At 44.1% G+C, this 21,049-nt stretch overlaps 1 protein-coding gene across 2 annotated transcripts in view; it reads left to right on the top strand.

Moving 5' to 3' along the window:
- igsf3 (immunoglobulin superfamily, member 3) overlaps positions 1 to 21,049 on the top strand; it is an 82,425-nt gene that overhangs the window by 13,494 nt on the left and 47,882 nt on the right. For both annotated transcript variants that reach the window (XM_074659125.1, XM_074659124.1), the window contains exon 3: positions 9,367 to 9,747. In XM_074659125.1, the coding sequence (XP_074515226.1) occupies positions 9,367 to 9,747 (381 nt within the window). The remainder of the gene's footprint in view (positions 1 to 9,366; positions 9,748 to 21,049) is intronic.

The following is a 21,049-nucleotide window of genomic DNA, read 5'->3' as shown; positions in this document are numbered from 1 at the left end:
CAAAGGACGGGGTTACAGTGGACTCTCTTCACACAATTGGAAGACCTCGATTTTGCAGATGGCTTGGCACTGATCTCAGGAACACACACACAAATGCAACAGAAGACAAACAAATTACATGAACACAGCAAACAGCTAGGCCTCATGATCAACGTTGGAAAGACCAAGGTCATGAGGATCAACACTAAATCCCACCAAGGAATAAATATCAAGGAGCAACCCCTAGAAAATGTGGCAGAGTTTGTCTACCTGGGAAGCAACATCGGCACAGACGGAGGAGCAGATAAGGATGTGGAGCTACGCATCAGCAAAGCAAGACATGCCTTCAGAACACTCCGACCTGTATGGCTCTCTTCCCAGCTCTCCAAAAACACAAAAATCTGAATTTTCAACTCAAATGTAAAATCTGTCCTTCTCTATGGCTGTGAAACCTGGAAAACCACAAACACAATCACCAACAAACTGCAAGTGTTCATCAACAACTGCCTCCGATACATACTGAGGATATGGTGGCCCAGAAAAATTACAAATACAGACCTGTGGAAACAAACAAACCAGGAGCAAATCAACAAAGAAATCAAAAGGAGAAAGTGGAGATGGATCGGGCATACACTCAGAAAACAAGAAACAAACATAACAAGACAATCTCTGGACTACAACCCACAAGGAAAGAGGAAGCCAGGGAGACCAAAAAACAACTGGAGACGGTCTATGCTTGACAAGTTAAACAAGATCGGGACCTCCTGGCAAGAAGCAAAGACCACTGCACAGAAGAGAGTGAGGTGGAGATCCATGGTGGACGCCCTATGCTCCCAAGGGGGCCAAGAGGACTAAGAAGAAAGAATGCAAACTCTTTGCACTCCATCTACAGACAGTGGGAGTCTCAGAGGGAGCATAAATGTGCACATTCATGTACTTTACATGTGCTGTATATGTCTGTTTGGCTCTCAATTTGGCCTCTGGCTATGTTTCCTGCTTTCCAAGGCTGTGAAAAGTGTGATGAAGAGTCCTCCTCAACACTGCTGGCTTACAAAAACTCCCTCACTGAATTTGTTTTCCCTCCATGTAACTGTTATTATCTTGTAATCCCTTCATATACAGTACGCCACACTTGACATCACCTGGCTTTCTGTACTGGAGCCACACGAAGACAAAAATAGTGACATACAGTAGTACATCCACTTCATCTTCCCACTATCCGACACTCTTGTTCTTGCTCTGATTAGAGCTGCGTTGATGTAATGGGCAGTTGTTGTAACTGTTTGTCAGCTGTTAGAGCGAGCCTGTCTAACTGGCCCTCCTAATGGAAGTTAGAACGCCATGTCTCCCTTTTCTCGCTGCGTTTCTCCGTGTCAGACACTCACACACACAACAGTGTCTTACCAGCTGACAGGCTTCCGGCAAGCTACAATGTTTTCCCCTTGAACACTGAAAATCATTTAGCGTCCTCTTCGGCGCAGAAGAAACATGCAGTCTGTGTATAAAACACTCCCCCGGTTAATAACTCAGCACTGGATGTGGGATTTCTTGGAAGCTGCGTGGCAAAAAAAAAAAGGGGTCAGAGGTTATTAATGACAGCCCCCGCTTCACTGAGTTCTACATTTCTGACGCAGATGATGATTATCACCGCGGGAAGGACAAGGAGAGGAAAAAAGAGCGAGAGAATGAGGCCTGAATCGTAATATTTGATACCAGAGCCTAGAGCCCCATCAATCAGAGATCCAAGAATCTGTAGGGAAGGAAGCGTGGGGGATTCTCATCACTCCATTACATGGTTTACATTAGGATGACATGCCTATACCCCAGTGCCGTGTACAATGAGTGAGCAGCCAAATATTCACTTTCATGTGAGTTTTTACACCCGCATCAGCATAGGCACAAATTCTCTCATGTCAAATTTAGATGAAGAAGAGGAGAGGAAATGAAAGAGAAAAGGCAATTATAATCTCGGGTGCAACATAACGAAACACATACAGGACTATTTTGTTGCATGATTTCAGGCACCGTCGCTCGTATTGTAGCATCCAGGTTCACATCCTTCTATAAATGTTTCCCTCGCATGAAAATGTTTCCTCTCTCTAAACGCTTTCATCTTCATCCCTCCAGTTTTCCCTCATCTTGGAATCTCTCTGTCTCCCTCACACTCGTGCTGCTCTCTCTGGTAATGATGTTAACAGGGTCAAATGCTTCCGGGAGCCTAGAGGGAGAGAAAATGCTGAGTGATTTTTGGAGAATGGTTAACCAGGGCTGAGAAGTATGAAGAGGGGGAAATCCTCTCATGTTATTCATCTGTCTGCAGCGTTTAGTTCTCTCCGTCACACATGTATGTGCTGCACATAAGTCAGCTTGTATATTCACTTAGTTCTGTGCATTTTGTGTGGTGCTCAGCAACCTGGAGGCGGCTGTCGTTTTTCTCTTTAGCTTCCTCCCTGTTCCTCTTTTTCCTCTCTTCACACCATGTGATCCTTTCCTTTGCTCGTCGCTCCCTCGCTGTCTGAGGATTTTCACAAGTTTTCAGATCTGTGGGATGAGTTTGAACCTCCCTTGGGGAGGTAGGACATTGACTAGGTCCTCTTTTCTTTTTTTTTTTTACTTCTAGCGAGAAAGTTCATAAGTAATTCATATTTCACTGGCTGGAGTTGCTTCGGTTCCCCTGCTCCTCAACTTTCCCCCGAAAAGTTTTTTTTAGAAAAGTTTGAGGACGAGGACTAGCAGTTCATACACACTATCAGGGGTAGGCAATACCACAAAAATTGGTTTAGATCTGAAATTAAGTAATGCCAGGGCCGTTATTTTATAGCTCCTAAAATCATGGTTTCAAATTTTAAATTAAAATTAAAAATATTTATCTTCATTAAATATTAATCACTCATTAAGCAATACTTAAAGACCAACCAGTGTGTACAAATTAGGGGGATCTATTGTCAGAAATGGAATATAATATGAATAATTATATTTTCTATAGTGTATAATCACATGCTAATAAGAATAATTGTTTTTTTATAGAAAACAATTTGGAGGTTGATTACCATGGCAACGGTCGAAGCTTCAAAGCATTCGGGTCAGCTCTGGTTCTACCTTTAGCAGAAACATTCATGTTTTTATGTAGGACCCGTCGCTCATAGTAAGAAAATGATTGATTGAAAAATCATTGATCAGGGCCTTTAAAAGAGACTTATCTGCTATCCCATCAGTCAAAGCAGTGCAATGTGATTTATGAGGTGATTAATGCATCAATCTGCCAAATATGAAGGATTTCTTTCTACTATTTCCTTTTAATTACTCAATCAAATGCATGTGAAAAAACTCCAGCTGATGCTACTCTTTCGTTTACTGTAACTATGTGTTTGTCTTCTCTGAAATAATGAGGTAACCACTGCATGCGTAAAGTTGAGGTCTAGGCTTCTTTATGCAAATCACGGTCGTCCGACGCGACTCGCCGCCTCCGGAAACTCCAGAGAAACTTTTAAACTGAGCCTTGTCGATTCAAAATAAAGACAGATTCAGCAACTGAATGGCTTATTTCTTGCTTAAAATGTTTTCAGAAACACATTTCGGTGAATTATTTTCGTGATATAAGAGAAGAAAGTTTCCCAACGACACGCCATGTTGTTTACCGGTTTGAAAGCTGGGAGCAGCAGCCCACGAGGGAAAGCGTTCGTCCAATCAGATGCCGAGTGCCTTGTGTCGAGTGGCAGCGCATCAAGTGTCCAATGCTGGGAAGCGAGGCGATCCCTCGCGATGAAAAACGCCCCCGTGGACATGTCCCATTAGACTTTGTTTTGGTAGTACTGATACTTGAGGTACCCTCTGCTGTTTTTATCCTTACATACGTGTAAAGTATGTGTGTGTAATTAGGAATCAAAGCAAAGTGAGAAGAGGTTCCGGACAGCTCAGATCTCCACATTAGCACATCTCCACACCGCTGTGAATGTCCTCTATACACCTTTCTTGGTGTATAATTATCATGTGTCATAGAAGAGTGATGGTGTGAGTAGGCATGAATGCTAGTGGCCTCCCTGCTGTTTCCACTGAGAATAAGACACTGGCCACAAATGATTGGATTAGTATTTAACCCCCCTTCCACTTAGTATAATCCTCTTTGCAGCTTTCCGTGTGTGTGAGTGTGTGTGTGTGTGTGATTCGGAGTCATCTGCTGCTCCCATTGCGCTGTATGCTCCAGCCGACAAACAAGCAAGGTCAGTTAGAGAACTTGTCCGTGGTCACTCACCATTATCTGACACAGGATGCATGTTTTTTCCTGCGTCCAGTCAACGAGCTGTGTGGGAACGAAGATGAGAGATACAGAATAGGGAAGCCAGAGAGGGGGTGGGGGGAAGAGGGGTAGAAAGACATCCGCGGCATGCAGAGATGGAGATGAGCGTTAATAATAATAATAGAAAATCCGAGGCCTTGTTGAGCAAATATGGGCACTCTGGCGATCGAGGCATCGCAGCCAGAGGTGAATAAGTGGGGGGGAGGTTGCGGGCACAGGATTATTTTGGAAGGGTGGTGGGATAGAGCGATCAGTTGAAGGTCTGCAGGGTTTGGTATGTCATTGTCAGCCTTTCTAAATAGCCCGCAGAGCGATGGGCACTTTGAAGTTTCACAGAGCTGCTTAAATCCTGTCTGAAAAGATGCAGAGAACCGCGAGTCACAGAGAAGAGACAGGAATATACAGAGACAGAGAGAGAGAGAGAGGGAGAGAGAGAGAGAGAGGCAGGACGAAGGGAAGGATTGATGATGGGTGAAACACGCAGGAAGGGAGTGAGAGTAATCAGAAGTAAGGAGGCAGCTTGTTTCAGGAGGATGACAGGAGACAGGCGAGCGGAGGAAAGCTCTTAGTGCACCAACACACGCAGTATGAGTATGGCTTTTCTTTTGGGATGTATGAGTAATAAATGTTACCAGCAGTTCTAGATGAGCAGCTGCAACATGAGAAGCAGTGATGCAGCGGTACAGCTCTGACCTGATCTGAGCTGGATGTGGGTAGACCAGGCGCCGCCAGATTAGCACACTGACATCACAGTGAAGGAAAAAAAAAAAAAAAAAAAACGGGAACCAAAGTCTGAGTCAGAATAGATGGCTGCCTCTCTTACCTAATGCATCCCATAATATGCTCAGGCAGAGTCAGTCAGTGCACTTCACTATATAGACTTTCTGTCAATCTCCGTTTTTAAGTTGTAGGTGTTTGCTCACTGTGGATGGATTTCCTATATCAACTGGCTTTTTAAATAGCAGAGGCCAAATGTTTTGCAGGTTCTGGCCTCTAGTTTTACAGCAGTGTGGTACAAAAAAATACTCTAGTTTATTATTGATTATGTCTGTATTATGTATATTTTTTGGTAAAGAAAGCATAAGGAGACACATTATATTATTCAGCAGGACTGCATGAAAAATGTAAGCAGTGTGCATGTGGTACAGAATTATTAAAGAATACATTCGGAGCACTAGTAGAGCAGTTTATCATTTCAAGCCTCATATAGTATTCCTATAATATTCCTATAGAGATATATCTGTTTGGGTTCAGTGACATTACAGTGAGCTCAGTCTCTATAAACAGATTCTGCATTCATATGTAGAATCTGTACTGTAGGCAATGCGACAAGATTTTGGAGTTGGATGTGTTCTGGTTTCCGTTTGTAGTCCGAGTAATATTGACCAATCGCGTTCGAGCAGGCTTTGGTTAAAAGAAAGTAAACAGTCCGTGTGGAGAACAAAAGAGTCGGAACGCATTGGCCGAAATGTAATCTGGGAACCCACCGGCTCTCGTCCGACGATGATTTAGTTTTTCATTAGCTTGTAAACTGGCTACTTGTGAAACAATCTGGTTGTACACGTTGTCTCTCAACTCCAACTTCAATCTCGCGTCTCAAGTTGCTAATTAGATTGAGCAGCACACGGAAAAGGAAGTCTTGGCCCGGATATCCGCCGGCTAAACCGGAACCCCAAGAACTGGATACCGGGCCCCGAGACGGCCTATTCAGTCCAATGAGAATTGCTCGCCTGGCACATATAGCCAAATAGTTTTCTAGCTTCCAGGTTTACTTCCAGGGTATACGGCCCACTGAATATGCGCAGTAGTGTTCCTCCCGTTGGCCCCGTCTGCGAGCTCCTGCTCGGCCCATAGACTCTACACTGCGATGACATCACATATGTTTAAATCGCTTTTCTCGGCTCGAGGAAAGTTTTACAAGTATAAACCTTCATGGATCATAAATTCACGATAAAAAGAGTCATAATCGACCTTGTTTGCAGCTCAAGATGTCCAGTTTTACAGATGTCTCTTTTACAATGGTGGTCTATGGGGAAAATGCTTTTTGGGCTGCAGGGGGATTTCCGTTGCAATACCGCGAGTGGCCACTGGAACAAATTGGAAGCAAGGTCTTATTATACATCCATGATATAACTCCTTTCCCCTGGAGGCTTATCCATCATCAGACCGATAGCTGATGGGTTCCAAGATTGCAGCGAGCATAACATACTTATTTCAACCTGCTGTAACGTAGAGGCAGCTGATTTGCAGATAACGAAATTAAAACTTTTTCCTTTCATTTAAGAACAAGGTTAACATCTCTAAATTTTAAAGTTGCGGCATTTATGAGTCATGATTTATATCCCGGTTATTCCTGTGGGGGTTCTTTTAAGGATAAATCGAGCCATAAGGAATGATAGCTTTAATCAATTTTCCCTTTGGGATGCCACTGTGACTGAATTCAAATCCCACCCAAATGAGGCCACACACACACACACACACACACGCACACACGCACCGGGTAACGTTATGTAAGAAATTATATATTTGTTAAGATTTTATCAGCTTTCAAGTGGAATGTGTCTCAAAAAGCAAGCAATAGACAAAAGATCTGAAGCGCAGGAAGGAAAATATGATCCACAGACTCGTGCGTAGTCGTACACGTACATCGGCGTAAATGGACCGCATTAATAACAGTGATTGAGAGGTGGGGGGTTGTAGTGCAAGTGTAAAGGAAAGTTACTATGTGAGGAGAGAGGATGTTGAAGTTAAAAAGCTGTTCTGGTGAATTATTAATGCCAAGTATTGTGCCCACAGACACAGCATCTTACAGACTTTCTCACACACACACATGCTCTCTCACACACACACACACACACAGCTGCAATCCCCAGTTGCTTGTGCAGACAGGAAACAGCGCACTTGTCGCTCTGTCTGGATTTGGGGGGTATGTGTAAGTGCTCTGTTGTCTCCGGCCCCAATGAGAGGGATGTTTGTAGTTGTTCCCTGAATGGTGAATGCTCTGTGTGTGTGTGTGTGTGTGGGTTTGGTGTGTGTGTCAATGCAAGTAGTTGAGGCAAGACTCACATATGCTGTCAACCTAAATATAGGCTACAAAGCAACATATAGAATAGTAACCATCGGTCTTCACTAGGGGTTTAACGCTAAACGCTTGTTTGCTACGATGCTCAGTACATGGTTCACTCCACTAATTAAATCTTTTGTTTAAATGAGAACAACATATGACAATAGAAGATTTCTTATTTGTTCCTCCTTAACACATAAAATCTTCAAAAACAATGTTTTGAAGAACTTCGATTCATATGGTCTTAATTTTTATTTGCAAAATACAAATGATAAACATAAAAAAGCAACGTTGGTACAAGGACATCCTCATAAAACTAATCTGAAGAGTAAAAAAATGCTTCCGGGGAGCAATTTACCACGCACGACAGCTGGATTCTCGCAATGTCATGAGATCACACGAGAATCGCGGGTTCACAAATCACATTAAAATCCATCTTGTAAGGCTTCAGGTAATGAGTTTGTGTTGGACAAGCCAGCATGTTGAATCGGAAAATAATTCATTTCATGTATGTATCTTAACAACGGCTTGTATATCCGCCGTCTTCGGTCTTCCGGATTCCCTTTTTGAATGACGAATACAGACTACCGCCGCCTGCTGGTAGGGAGTTTTATTTCATCTCACGCAGGCGCAGAACGTACGTGCTAACTGGCCGTCGACTGTAGTCTTTGCGATGTGTTCGAGTGCAACTTTTTGGTCAAGCCAAAGGTGACGTGAGGCGACTTAACAGATGGCCTTCGTTACCGCTAGTTCTTTGATGTCGGGTTAGTCTGTCTGGGCCTTTTTAGATGTGTGAGACGATACGGAGAGGCCTCTGTTCGTTCTAAACAACAATGGCGGGAGAAGAGGTTAGTGCAGAGCATTAGTTGTTTCCAGACTGGAGAGTATTTCTTCATTGAAAGAAGAGCAAAGAACGGCACTTTGCTCGATGAAAAGGTTGTTTTCGCTCTTCTCCAGACTGGCTTCTGCAAGATTTTTGATTGACAGATCCCAGTATTTTTTGAAAGTGCCTTCCCTTTCCCAAACAGTTTCCAGTGTCGGCTTGTCATATGGTTCTGTGTAAACCATCTGGCGGGTCAGGTTAGGGAGCAAATGTCTAAACTGAATTAGTATTTCTGGCCTATAGGACAGGGAACTCTTTCAGGGAGCAGATTTGACCTCTGACATTACAGCCTTAATGTATGTAATTAAACTGCACCTACTGGCATTTCATTCGTGTGAATGAAAACAACGTGTGTCCACTTGGACATATAATTGCTAAGATTTAATCGATAATGACAATTGACATTTTTGATAAACAAACATTTTTAATTACGATCCCTTAAAGAATTGTGACCAAGATATGTACTGAGTGAGACAAATTTGAGGTTGAAAAATAAACTTGTCGGTGCTCGCAGGTGGAGAAACCATTGAATGTGATGACAACACCTTTTTTCTAAATGATCTCAAACATGCAGCATATTTGTCATTTCTGTACTGAAATTTATATTTCAGCCACCATATACACAGATACCGATGTATCTGTGTAATTATTAATAATTATGGATGCAAAAAAAACAGGTTTTATTTTCCTCTTCAGCTTGACACAGTTAACATGCCCTGCTGACTTGTGTTTTAGCAGCTCTCACTGACCTCTCTGCTAACTCCCAGATGGCTGCCTCTCACCTCCAGTGTAATACAGCTGCAGTGTGGTGAAGGGTTAACATGTGAGTGTGTAATAGCAGTGAGCGTGATTGGATGACAGCTGTTCAAAAGAGGTGCTGTAAATGTTTCAAGTGGTTAGCGGTGTTCGGAAAAATGTGTGTGTATGTGTGTATGTGCACACCTCAACCTCGGTAAGCACTCTCCAGAATGCTTAGCTGCACATGTCACGCTGTTTCTGTATTTCCTGGGAGATGTGGGGTGCATAAACTCTGCCAATGCTAAATATTTAAACTGCAGATTTGTAACCCATGTTCTCTATTTCCTCTCTCCCTGCCCTCACCCCATCCTCTCTCTCTCTCTCTCACCCCACCTCCGCCTGTAGCCGGTGTTGCCGTGGCTCAGAGAGTGGTAACGCTGCAAAGTGGACCGCTGGTACGGACTGAGGGCTCTCACGTGACCATCTTGTGCAACGTGACGGGCTACAAAGATGGGGTTGAGCAGGACTTTGAGTGGTCCATGTACCTGCCGTCGGTGCCGGACAGGGAGATCCGCATCGTGAGCACGGCTCAGTCAAACTATGCCTACGCCGTGTACTCCCAGAGGGTCAACAGTAAAGAGATCTACGTGGAGAGGCTGAGCGGCGACTCAGCGGTGCTCCACATCACCAAAGTGCAGGCCAGGGACCAGGGTCTCTTTGAGTGTTACACACCCAATACAGACGGGAAATACCTGGGATCCTACAGCGCACGCACCAACCTCACAGGTGAGTCTCTAAGCACAAACACACACACATACAGATAAACCACATGTTATCACAGATGTGGCACTACACATATGGCTGTAAATGTATCAGGTGTTAACCACAAAGCCACTACCAGTCAAAGGTTGCTGTATAATTGAATTAAATGGGTGTTTACTGATCAGTTGTATACTGTAGCACCTTTCAAACACAGAGGTAATTCAGAGTGCTAGTGCTGATGTTATAGGACCCACCTTTTGTAGCAGTGTTATTAAATCAATTAAGAGATTTAAGTTCTGTTGCATGTGGTCTTTACATTATTTTCAAGGCTGGATTAACCTGCTAGGAGGTCCTGGGGGAGAAATTGACCTATGACCCCTGTTGACCCCTCACACTCTCTGAATCGTGCATGTATCTTGGTGCCTTTAAGTACCCCTCAGGTATACAGTGCACATTGTAGAGTACACATGGCAGCTTCATTATATTTTGCCAATGAGGCTTGTTTTTTTTTTTAGAACAAAAGCCCCTTATTATAACTTTATCTCAACTGGAACCTCAGGATGAGGTTTGTTTTTCAAAATAAAAGCCCCAAACTCACTGTATGTTAACAGGAAACTAGGGATGGACTTAATTTTTTAAAATAAAAGCCCTAAAGGGTAACAGTTTCTTAATAGGGAACTCATAATGAGGCTGTTCTTTTCAAAATAAGAGCCCCATAGACTAACCCTATCCTAAAACGAACCTCTTGATGCGAGATGCGCACCAAGCAACAGGCACACTGTCAAAATGTTCTAGTTTTGAATACTATCCTGCCCCAGGTTTGCCTTGTGCCAGTTAGTTTGTAGCAATTCCATTAAACATACATTTATTTAGGTATGTACACTATATAAGCTTAATGTCAATGAAATTAGAAAGGTATCAAAACTAGATTTTGACATAGAGTCCCAAAACAAGGGGTTGCGATTAAGTAAAAACTGCAGGGCCTGCCTTGAGTCGTATCAGTACATATTGTGCCTCAATGTTGCGTATTCCAAACACATTTACAATAACATTTTCAACTCAAGGTCTTTGGGGCCCATGCTAGTCTGGTGCCTGCGTGCTGTGAACTTGAATGTGATGTCTTGTTAGAGTTGTGTAAGTCCAAGACAAAGGCGTTAGTTGTATCACAATCAGATCAGTGACCGTCACAAATAAGAAATCAATAACCGTCTAAACACTAGCTGTTATCTGTGCACTCTTTGGAAGGAGTGTGATGAGAGGAAGTGTTGCACTCCAGTTTCACACAAAGTCCCACCTGTTCTGTTCTGACTGGGGAAAACCGAGCTCGATCCTATCTCATTCTCACACAAACACTCACATATCTCCTTCCCACACCTACTGAATTCTTCCCTTGCCCAGAGCTGTTTCAGTAACGCATCCGGTGTGTTGGCGTGATGTGTGACTGTTTCAAACAGTAGCATTAGTTTCTGTCTTCTACTCTCTTGCCTGTCTCTCCCAGAGACGTATACAGATCTACCCGACAGTGCTGAAGACACAGCTGAAGACACAGCTGTCATAGATGGAGATTCCATTCCCTTCATAACTTCGTGCCTTTTTCTCCCTGACGTGGCTGACCTTCCTCTCAGGGTCAAAGTGCAAACCAAACGCTTGCTGGCTGAAAAATAATTCCAAGTTATTTGTGTCCCAGTGTCACGTAGCGAGTGGCACCGTGAACTGAGAACTACCAAGTATTGTTACGCTTTCTTTCGGGTCGGACTGCAGTTCAACAGTTCCTTATGCGCTCAACAGATCAATAGGCCTCGGCTTTTTATTGAATGTGTTATTATCAGGACCTCAGCAGTTGTATTCTCTAGTATTCGCAGTATGATCTGAATGTGGGGCAGGGCTCGGGCGCAGGGTTACTGTAAAACAGCACCGCTGATGGCACGCACAGTATTTATAGAAATGCATGTGAGAGAGCTGTGTGTGAGCCAAGCGGAGGTGTCGAGGGACTGTTATCTGAGCCTTTCTGTGTCTCTAACCTCTTAACCCAGTTTCAGAGTTCAGGGGCACGCGGCAGGGTCTCTCCCCCCTCTTTTCTTTGCTGTGCTCTTGAGCCCCTCCTTGATCCCCCAGCCAGCAGCTGCACGCCTCCTTGGACCATTGTGGGCGAACAATAATACCTTGTCCTTCCCCCCCCTTTCCTCCTTCCTATCCCGCTACTCTTCCTCGTTCTAATGTCTTTCATTCTGTCATCTGTCTGTCTCCATTTATCAACCCTGGCCTCTTTCTCTAATTTGCTCTTGCTCTGATGCTGCCTTTGAGAATATGTGTTTCAAGGGGTGATGTCAAAGGACAACGACAAGCAGGGGATTGTTGTGGAGGAAATATGGGGAGGAAGGATATGAGATAGAAGGGGCAGACGGAAGTGTCTGTGTGAGTGTGTGTTGGGTTAATTGTAGGGCTAGAAGGCCACGCAGTAATCTGTGTCTTGAGTGCTGCATTAAGGCTTACTCAGGGATGTGTTTCTGTGGTCCATTGTCACCTTTTCCGCACAAAGAGCAGGGGAGGGCTATTATCGTGGAACTTAATAGCCGTTGCCTGAGGAGGAGAACAGTTTCTGCAGTGCACCTGGACACCGTTCTCCCCGATACTGACGCTGTGTTTTCATGTGTTGTATCGTCCTGTCAAATTGAATCAGACACCTCTGCTGCTGCGCATGTGGTTGATTGCCTGGAAAGAAGATCTTCTCTTTGTGTGGGCGCTTTTTTCTTTTTTCTTTTTTTTTAAAGAAAATAAGCAGACAGAAAGTGTGTCTTTTCTACCCTCTGTGATACTAAACTTAGATTAATCAAATGGAAATGGAGCTCAGCTCAGCCCCCAAGTGCCAATACTGCCTGTAGGCATTGCAGTAATATTACACATGTGAGAAGAAGAATTGCCCAACATGGCACAAATGCTGGATTGTGTCCACTAAATCAGGGAGTGACACAGAAATGCAGGGAAATCATTATTTTCTAAGACAGAAAAGGTTAATTTGACATTTTCATTGTTATTTTTTTTAATGGTGGGAAGGCCGAGTGGCTTACTGGCTAATAAGGATGTCTGTAAATGAAATATTGGCCCGTTAAAGCATTTATAGCTAATATTTTTAGATTAAGAATTAATCTGCGTGTAATGTAAAATCTCGTAGTGACAAAACCCACAGAGAATTATCACCCAACTCTGCCTTTCCCCCTCAGCTCTGAAGCGATTCATCGTGTATTTCACTTCATGGTTTTACAGCCCACAACTGAACTGTTTTGCTTCAGTCTCACTGGTCTCATCAACCTTGTTTAAAGCAGCTGCAGGCGGTTTAAAAACTCTAAAATCCCACTGTGCGCTACCTGCTCAGCACCAAATAGCAGACGGAGAAAGTTGGCGACTAGCTGGTGAACATAGTGGAGCGTTTAGCAGCTAAAGAGGAAGATGTTTGCCTAAGGAGGTGGTGAAAACCAGTGGGCAACCTCTGGGTCTGAGAAGTGAAGCCAATGTGGAAGTGCCTTATACTTGCATTCTTTCTAACAGCCAACAGGGGGCGACTCCTCTGGTTACAAAAAGAAGTCTGATTGTGTAGAAGTGAACATTGTAAACATGAGTTTATGGTCTCAATCGCTAGTTTCAAGTCTTCTTCAATACAGCTTGATGTTCATTTAGTAAACTATGGTCCAAGTTAGAGTCAAATAGACCATAAAGCAGGGTATGCTTTATGGTGTGGCTACCTTGTGATTGACAGGTTGCTACCACGGCGTTGTCTGGTCTGGGAGTTGTCTGTGTTTTCGCCTTTCAACTTTAACCCTTTCACAGTGTGTTTTCAGTTCATGAAAGTTAATTATAACTTTTTTGGTCACCTAAAAACGTCTTATTCAGCATTCAGTTGTACTTAGTTCCACCCTCTTGTGTCACTTCTGGTTGCAAACAACCAGGGTGGCGACAGCCAAAAACTTCAAAACGGCAGGCCACAAACCAGTGATTGACGTCACTGTGACTATGTCCACTTACAGTTTATGGTGGAGACCAAAAACAGAGTTATAGTTGGGTGAATATTGGACTTACATTCATCAGGTGGCCAGAAACACATCTTAATTTTTACTTTAGCACAAACTGCCCCTAAAAACACAGCGTCTGCGTAGCCCCACTTCGCTAATGCATTTGGGAGCTCTAGAGAGTAGCTTCATGTTCAGGCAAACATTACTATAGATACTGCTTCACTGGATTGACAAGCTGAGAGTAGTAAACCAAACTTGAAGTGTTCATTATAATGAAGGAATATGTCTCTCAAATGTCACACAAAATGCCTCAGCGTGGCACTTTTTTCTGTATTTGATGTGTTTTTGAATGACAGTTCTGAAGCAGCGAGGTGTGAGCTACAGTATACTGTCGTTCAAGGAAACGTTTGGATAAATCCCAAACTGCGGTTTTGTTTTTGTCTTTTGATAACGGCAATCAAAAATGATAACACAGTGGCAGCGTTATCCTTTAACCTCTTTATCAGCTGCAGCGGCACCGCAGTCTGGCTGACTGTGTGACCCACGCAGAGAGAAGAGCGTCCCTCTTGGTAGATTAATCTAGTTCAATTGAAACAGCTTTATTTCTGTGTCTTTTTCTAAAGCCATTATTTCTCATACTCTCATACATTGTGTCTTTTCACTGGAGCAGTTGCCGCCGGTGGTTAAGTGTGTGCACCAGACATGCATTTAACCTGGGTGTTGTTAAGCGGTTTGAGGCCAAAGGTCACTTGTAGTTTCTCTGTGCACACCTCCGTACTCTGATCTTTGACTACGCTCAGTCTGTTGCATTTGAGTGTGTGTTTCTGTGTGCTTGTTTGCACATGAATCTGTGTGTTTGACTTCCTCCCACACATCAGATTGCAGAAGAAAAGGACAACAGCCTGACATGGCCATCGTGGTTTTCCTTATCCTACGCACCAGCCTGTGTGTGAGCGAGTCCAACCAGCTAGCAGAACAACAAGCCCTTGCTGCCTGAGACGCATATCACACTGCTCTTACTTCTGAAGCTCCCATATACCCTCGCTGTCCTAGAGAGCACCATAGGAGTCACCATGCTGGCAGATACACAGCTCCTAGCCTCCTCATTTGGCAGTAGTCGCCCATTCCCAGTGCTGTAGTAATATAGCAATAGAGCCGGAGAAACCAAAGCCCTGGTGAATCTTCAAACTGAAGCATTCCTTCTGTTATTCGCTGCCACCGGACAAGAAAAGGAAGGAAACGTTCTTCTTCAGATGTGTCACACACTAGAAAAAAAATTAAGTTTGGCAGCGAGCGGCTTTTGAAGAAAAGAAACGGAGACGGATGGCGCGAAATGGCAGAGATGAGGAAATTGAAAAAGAGAGGAATGGGGACAGAAGCGGCAGTATTGGAAATGGGTGGCGGGGCGACGCTGAATAGAGTGTGTGACCAATAAATGATGAGCTCTTCCTCTTGACTCCAATGTGATTGGTTACACGTCCCCGAGGCATTACCCACAATACAACTCGCGCTATAGGGGTGCCGTTTTTAAATAGTGTCTGCCTGATGTGACTCCTGAGGTTAATGCAGTTACAAACCGCCATACGAGTTCTAAATGCAATTAGCCAGCACAAATTGAGGAGACTGAGAGCGAAGGAGACAGAAGGAAAGAGGCAAGAGATGAGACCTAGGAATTTCAATTAAGGAAGAGGGGAAACCGTTTCCGCGAATCGTTTTCAGAACAAACCGAGGCAAAATACCACATTTCTCCAGTCACACTTTTCATTCTTGTTATATTTATGGCCCACATTTTTTATATTTGCTTCATTTCTTGTGGAAAGAAGGAACCTGTTCACCAAACTGTGGCCTTACAGTAGGCTGGAAATCTGTGCCTACTCAAGGTCAAAATGCGGTTTTGTGTGTTTCTATGCACGAGTTGTTTGCAAAAGGGCCGGGGTGTTGATTTTTCTTAGCACAGCCGAGCCCGTGCACTGCTAAACATACATACAGAGTAAGAGTGGCTGAATCACGCTTCTGCTGAGCTCAGCGTTGCGAGTGTGTGTGTGTGTGTGTGTGTGTGTGTGTGCGTCTGATTTGTGTCTCTCCCCTGCCTTTCTTTTCACGAGGGAGCCGGCGCTGCCAAGCTGCACTCCTCTACTTCACTTAATGAGATAGACCGAATGTGGAGATGTCATCTCGCATTCCATCTTTTACAGTGGGTGACACCGGGACCCCGCCCCCCCATGTCCCTCTTCTCCTCATCATCTGAATCCTGCTCGCTCCATCAATCCAAAAAGCCCCGGAGTCGATTCAGTCTGGTTCCACCTCCTCGGCCCCCAGCTGGCGTTCATGTCATGCAGGTATATGGGTTTGTCAATACGGCTGCTCTTTGAGCTTCATCACGGGAGAAAGGCACGCGGGTGATTTGAAGCACATCAGATTGTGGAGGGGAAGCAGTGATTGAATGAAGACAAGAGGAGGGAGGAAAAAGAGATGAGGATCTTTTTTTAGAGAGCACGTGAGTGAAGCCTTGCGTTGACAAAGAAAAGATATAGTCAGATTAGATGCGCTGAAGGAAAATAAAGTGCAGATGAATAGACAAGGGGAGTTGTATCTCTGTCTGTTGGTATTGATTGGGAGCAGAGGCCCGTGTGACTGGAGCATTTTATCTCCCTCGTCTCTCCTTGCAGTGACACTTCCTCTGCTCCCCCTCTCTCTGGCCTTACCATCACCTCTCCGTTTCATTTACTATTACATTCCCTTCTCTGGCGTTTGTGTATGCGTGCGCGCGCGTGTGTGTAAGCACATACTGGCTCTAAGCTGCGGACCAGGCAGGACTCCAAATGGAAAGAGATTTTTATCACCATGTCTGGCTCGCCATTTCCATGCACATCTCATCTACTCTAGCGGACAGGGCCTCCTGCTCGATAACACTACTGCCACTGGGCCCCACTATACAGGGACACACGCATTCACACACACAGAAACACAGTCACACAGTGTAGCGAGCCGTCAGTCAGGACAGATGTCGCACCTACGGTATAATTGAGTCTGAGAGAGACGGCGCCGTAGTGCTCCCATCGGAAGACATCCTTTCTACTCAAACATCACTGAAGAGGGCTTTAAAAACCCAGCGGATCGCTGCGGTAGACAATACAACTGCTGAATAGAACATGTAGCACTGTGAATAAAACAGCGCTGTTGAACAGGGCCAACCAGACACCTTGATGTTTTGTAGTCCTGTAGGGCAGGCTGTACTCTACTGCATGTACATGTGTAGTTTGGGCGACAACCGAAGCGGGTTTGGGCTTAAATGTGGGTGGATAATAAGAAATGTATTCCAAGTTTGAAATTGTCACACTAATCTATAGGGCCTCTCAAAGGCTGTACTCAAAGTTGGGGCAGTGAATCAGATAAGAAATTGTAGTCTAATTACAAGGCACTAGTTTTGAAGGAGCAGCTGCATTTTGAATTTGTCTTCCGACATGTAATCTCATCACAAAATGGTCAAAATCACATCTGGCTCCCTGACTCTATATACTCTGGGGTGGCTCTTAGGTCTTGCCATCACTTGCGGTGACTTGGAAACGCTGAAGAAACACATTCAGGTAGAAGGCAGGTTGGATATCTTACTATAAAGCTAAGAATATCCGTCTGTCTTTCCGTATGTCTTGAGTGCTTTGTCGAATTTGGTTCAATTTGGACCTGTGACACATTCAATAATAATAAATATTAAATAAATATATGTGCAACAGTGGGGGTGGAGCTTCAGGGCTCTGCAGACTGAGACTGAGCCTGTCGTCCGCAGCCATAATTGCCAACCCTCCTGATTTTCCCAGGAGACTCCCGTTTTTCATTGCTCTCTCCCAGTTTCCTTCCAGGGTCACACTTCTCCCGTATTTCTCCATGTTTTATGACAATTTTTTTTCTTTTCCGTTTTATCACAACCTGTTTCTGGAACTTTAATGTTGTTTACAGGCAGAAGAGAGCTGCTCGCGACACAACTCTGTTTGAGCCGTGCTCGCCGCACATCACAACGCGCAAAACGGGAAATCGGGCTTTGCTTGATGCAGCGAAAAGCCGTCGTGGCGTGGCGTGGCGCAAGCCATTGGAAATAATGGGTTTCAGAGCGCAGTGGTGCCGTTGTAGGGTTGTGTATGAAAGGGCATTCAGTGACTGAGAGACGGAGAGAGAAATGGAGAGTACTAAGAGAAAGAAATGCTCAAGCAGGGGCAAAAAATTAATGAATGAATAAAAAAGGATTAGTTTATGCCAGTGATTCATGCAAGTTCATGCCAGAAAGCTGAATTATTCAGTTTTCTGTCCTGAGAATTAAAAGTAAAATTAAAGGTATTTAAGATTAAAAAAATATTTTGCTATTTTCATTCTTAAAAAGCCACCAGAATGCAGGAAGTCTGGAAGTCTCTCTCGAATATCTCAAGGTTGGCAAGTATGTCCGCAGCAGGGAGACCAGTACTCATTGAGTGCATTTAGGTTGTGCTGTTGCATATACTAACGTTACAACCAGACTCTTCTTCACTTACCTGGAGTCGTCGAGCACCGAGCGGTTATCAACGCTGCTGCAAGCAGCACTTCGTTGGGGCCAAGCAATCAGCTTGCTCCGAACGGCCACGCGCTCCGAATGGCCACTTTCTCCGAACGGGAACACGCTCCGAAAGGGAACGCGCTCCGAAAGGGCACTGCACTAGTTGGACAATTTTAACGGTGTACAAAGACAAAGAGGACCACGGTGATGAAGCTACAGGTCTTCACAAGACCTGTGAAAAACCTACCGACCTATCTGACACCCATAAACTTGACCTAATTGCACTGAATAGGAATTGGAGCTGGCCCAACTCAGGTCCCGGATCAGGTTTTGGATACTATAGTTGGACCCGTGAAGACCTCTGGAAGTGTTTTAACCCTGCCTCTTGCTCCAAATATTGCCGCTAAGGAGTATGACGGGCTAATTATGAAGCCGTTGCCATTAAAATTAATCTGAATGCTCTCGTAGCCCACAGACACACTTTCAAGTATACACTGCTGTGCACATTTTGGTGGTTACCCTTGAAAATTAAAATACAAATGATGTCAGAGATGCTCTCCATTTAGCTCATCGCCCACGTTACTGAGCTAGGCTAATGAGAAAGGATTTAATGTGCTAACAAAATACACTGCGTGTGTGTGTGTGTTGAGAGTATATGTTTATTAATGTTTATATAATGGGCTAAAGATGCGCCACTGTTCCTCTAGTTGATTTGATTAGCTTAGCTAAGCGCTAACCCTCAGGGGCCTGCTGCCTCTTCTCTGTGAGATTAACGCAGCCACAGTTTGAATATGAATTCAGCATGAATATGGATGCGAATGAATGTGCTGCTAACGAGTGTTTGTGTTCTTGTGTTCGTTAAGATGTGTGCTAGTAAAGAGTGGGGCTCGCAGTATAATAGCCTCCAGGACTCCACGCGGTTGTGAGTGTGGTCCAGGACACTCACGCTGCTGCATTGTTTGATGTCGGCGGGTGCTTTGAAGCCTTATCTGCACACAAGAGGGACAGGAGGTTTCTCCAGTTTCAAGCTATATATCCGATGACCCCTTTTGACACAGACACAACTGCAACGCACAGGCATCAGAATCCATTTGCACACATTGATATGTACAAGAACATGCAGAGATACTGGTACTCATGCCCTCACTGGAGGCAGGCTACTTATAGACACGTTAGTGATGCTGACACGTACTGTCTCTTCAGTGATGTATCCTGTGCATGGAGAGAATTGGCATTGTTAAAGAGTAACTGCACCCTGGCAATTTTTTTGTTTTCTGCAATGCCAACTAGTGGTTGGCAGTGATGTAGCTGTTTGTGCAACACAGCTGGCTATGGTCACAAGCACATAAGCTGCACTCCATTTGGCCGTGCCAGCATGCCGAGTGATGCATAGTGGCAGGGGCGGGGAAACCCTATTAAACGGAGAGCAGGCACCATATGAGGCAGCAGGTACAATGCTAAATATCTATCGTCTGATAATCAAACGGCGGCCAGTCGGCGGAATATTATCTCTTTTGACAACGAGCCGTATTGAAATATGTGTCTATTAGTATGTATTGTTCACAATGCTGTTGGTATTTTCTTTACCAGCTGCACAAGTTTGGTGTTTTGAAGTTGAATGGAAACCATAACCATTTATCTCAAACCAACACTGTGCAGGTGGCGCGCCCCAAGCCCCCAGGAAGAGTGCCGGGATTTGAAGCAAATTGTCATAATGGCCAAACTGTGGAATTTTAAATTGCATGTCCGTCACTTGATGCCATTGGGCCCAAAAGGACTTTTCCCCATAGACTTACATTGGGAAAGAGACGTCTGTAATTTTTTTAGGTAAATTAACTTCTTGAATAGCCTGTATTTAAATCATTAGGTCCTAAAGGTTGTAAAATGAAATAATAGCTGAATCCAGAGTTATTCTCTTTCCTCCGTTCATGTGAATGAGCCCCAGACAGAGGGATGGGAGGCGGAGTTAAAGGAAATGCTAGTGCGCCTGCTCTATGGGCTCAATGGATGTAGAAGATCGCCAGAAGATCCGGGTCATTTTATACTAGGAAGCAGTGCTCAAAGTACTCCTTGGTGTACTTGACGTGACTTTTTCTTGCGCACCGGAACTTCTCACAAGCTGCCGGTACTGTTCTCTGCCCTCTCCATATCAGGTTCTCTGTAAGATTCATAATGGCAGCATCAGTGCATTTGAGCGGAACGAGCGGACATCACGTTGTTTCAGTTTTTTCCCAATCAAGATGTCCTAACTTGCTCCGTGCTTCACGAACAGGCTGAGCGACGTGTCGCTTGTTTGAAAAAGTGCTATTCCCGGAACTATTTATGCAAAGTTTTGCACACCAGTTCACTTGGCCGCTGTATGTTAGGAAGAGATAAGCATCTGGACGAGCTAACTCACGGCACGGGGGAGGGAGGGTGAGAACAAGGTCGATGTAATTCATCAATACAGTGTTCACATCCTTTTTGTAAATTAATTAGTGAACTTTTCGCATAACTTTTCTTTTTTAATTTGTGAACAAATATAACTAATGAAACAGTATTCAATCGGTTTCTGAATCTGCTCTTCTGATTTATAGAATATGATTTTACAGGGCAAACATTTCCAGAAGGACTGAATGTTCAGACGAAGGCTGTGATAAATAATACAAATAATAATTTAATTAGTAATAATAATGGTACAAAATTATGAGAAAATTGCATAGTTTTAAGTCAAAAACCTTCACATTCTCTTGAGGGAGGACCCCCAAACCCAATATCCCCTAGTATCTTTTATTCACTGTAGAAATCCATAATG

The sequence above is a fragment of the Sebastes fasciatus genome, chromosome 14, assembly GCF_043250625.1.
Source record: "Sebastes fasciatus isolate fSebFas1 chromosome 14, fSebFas1.pri, whole genome shotgun sequence".
Classification (NCBI taxonomy): Eukaryota; Metazoa; Chordata; class Actinopteri; order Perciformes; family Sebastidae; genus Sebastes; species Sebastes fasciatus.
The sequence above is the reverse complement of the archived record's forward strand: the minus strand, read 5'-3'. Positions and strand labels throughout refer to the sequence as shown.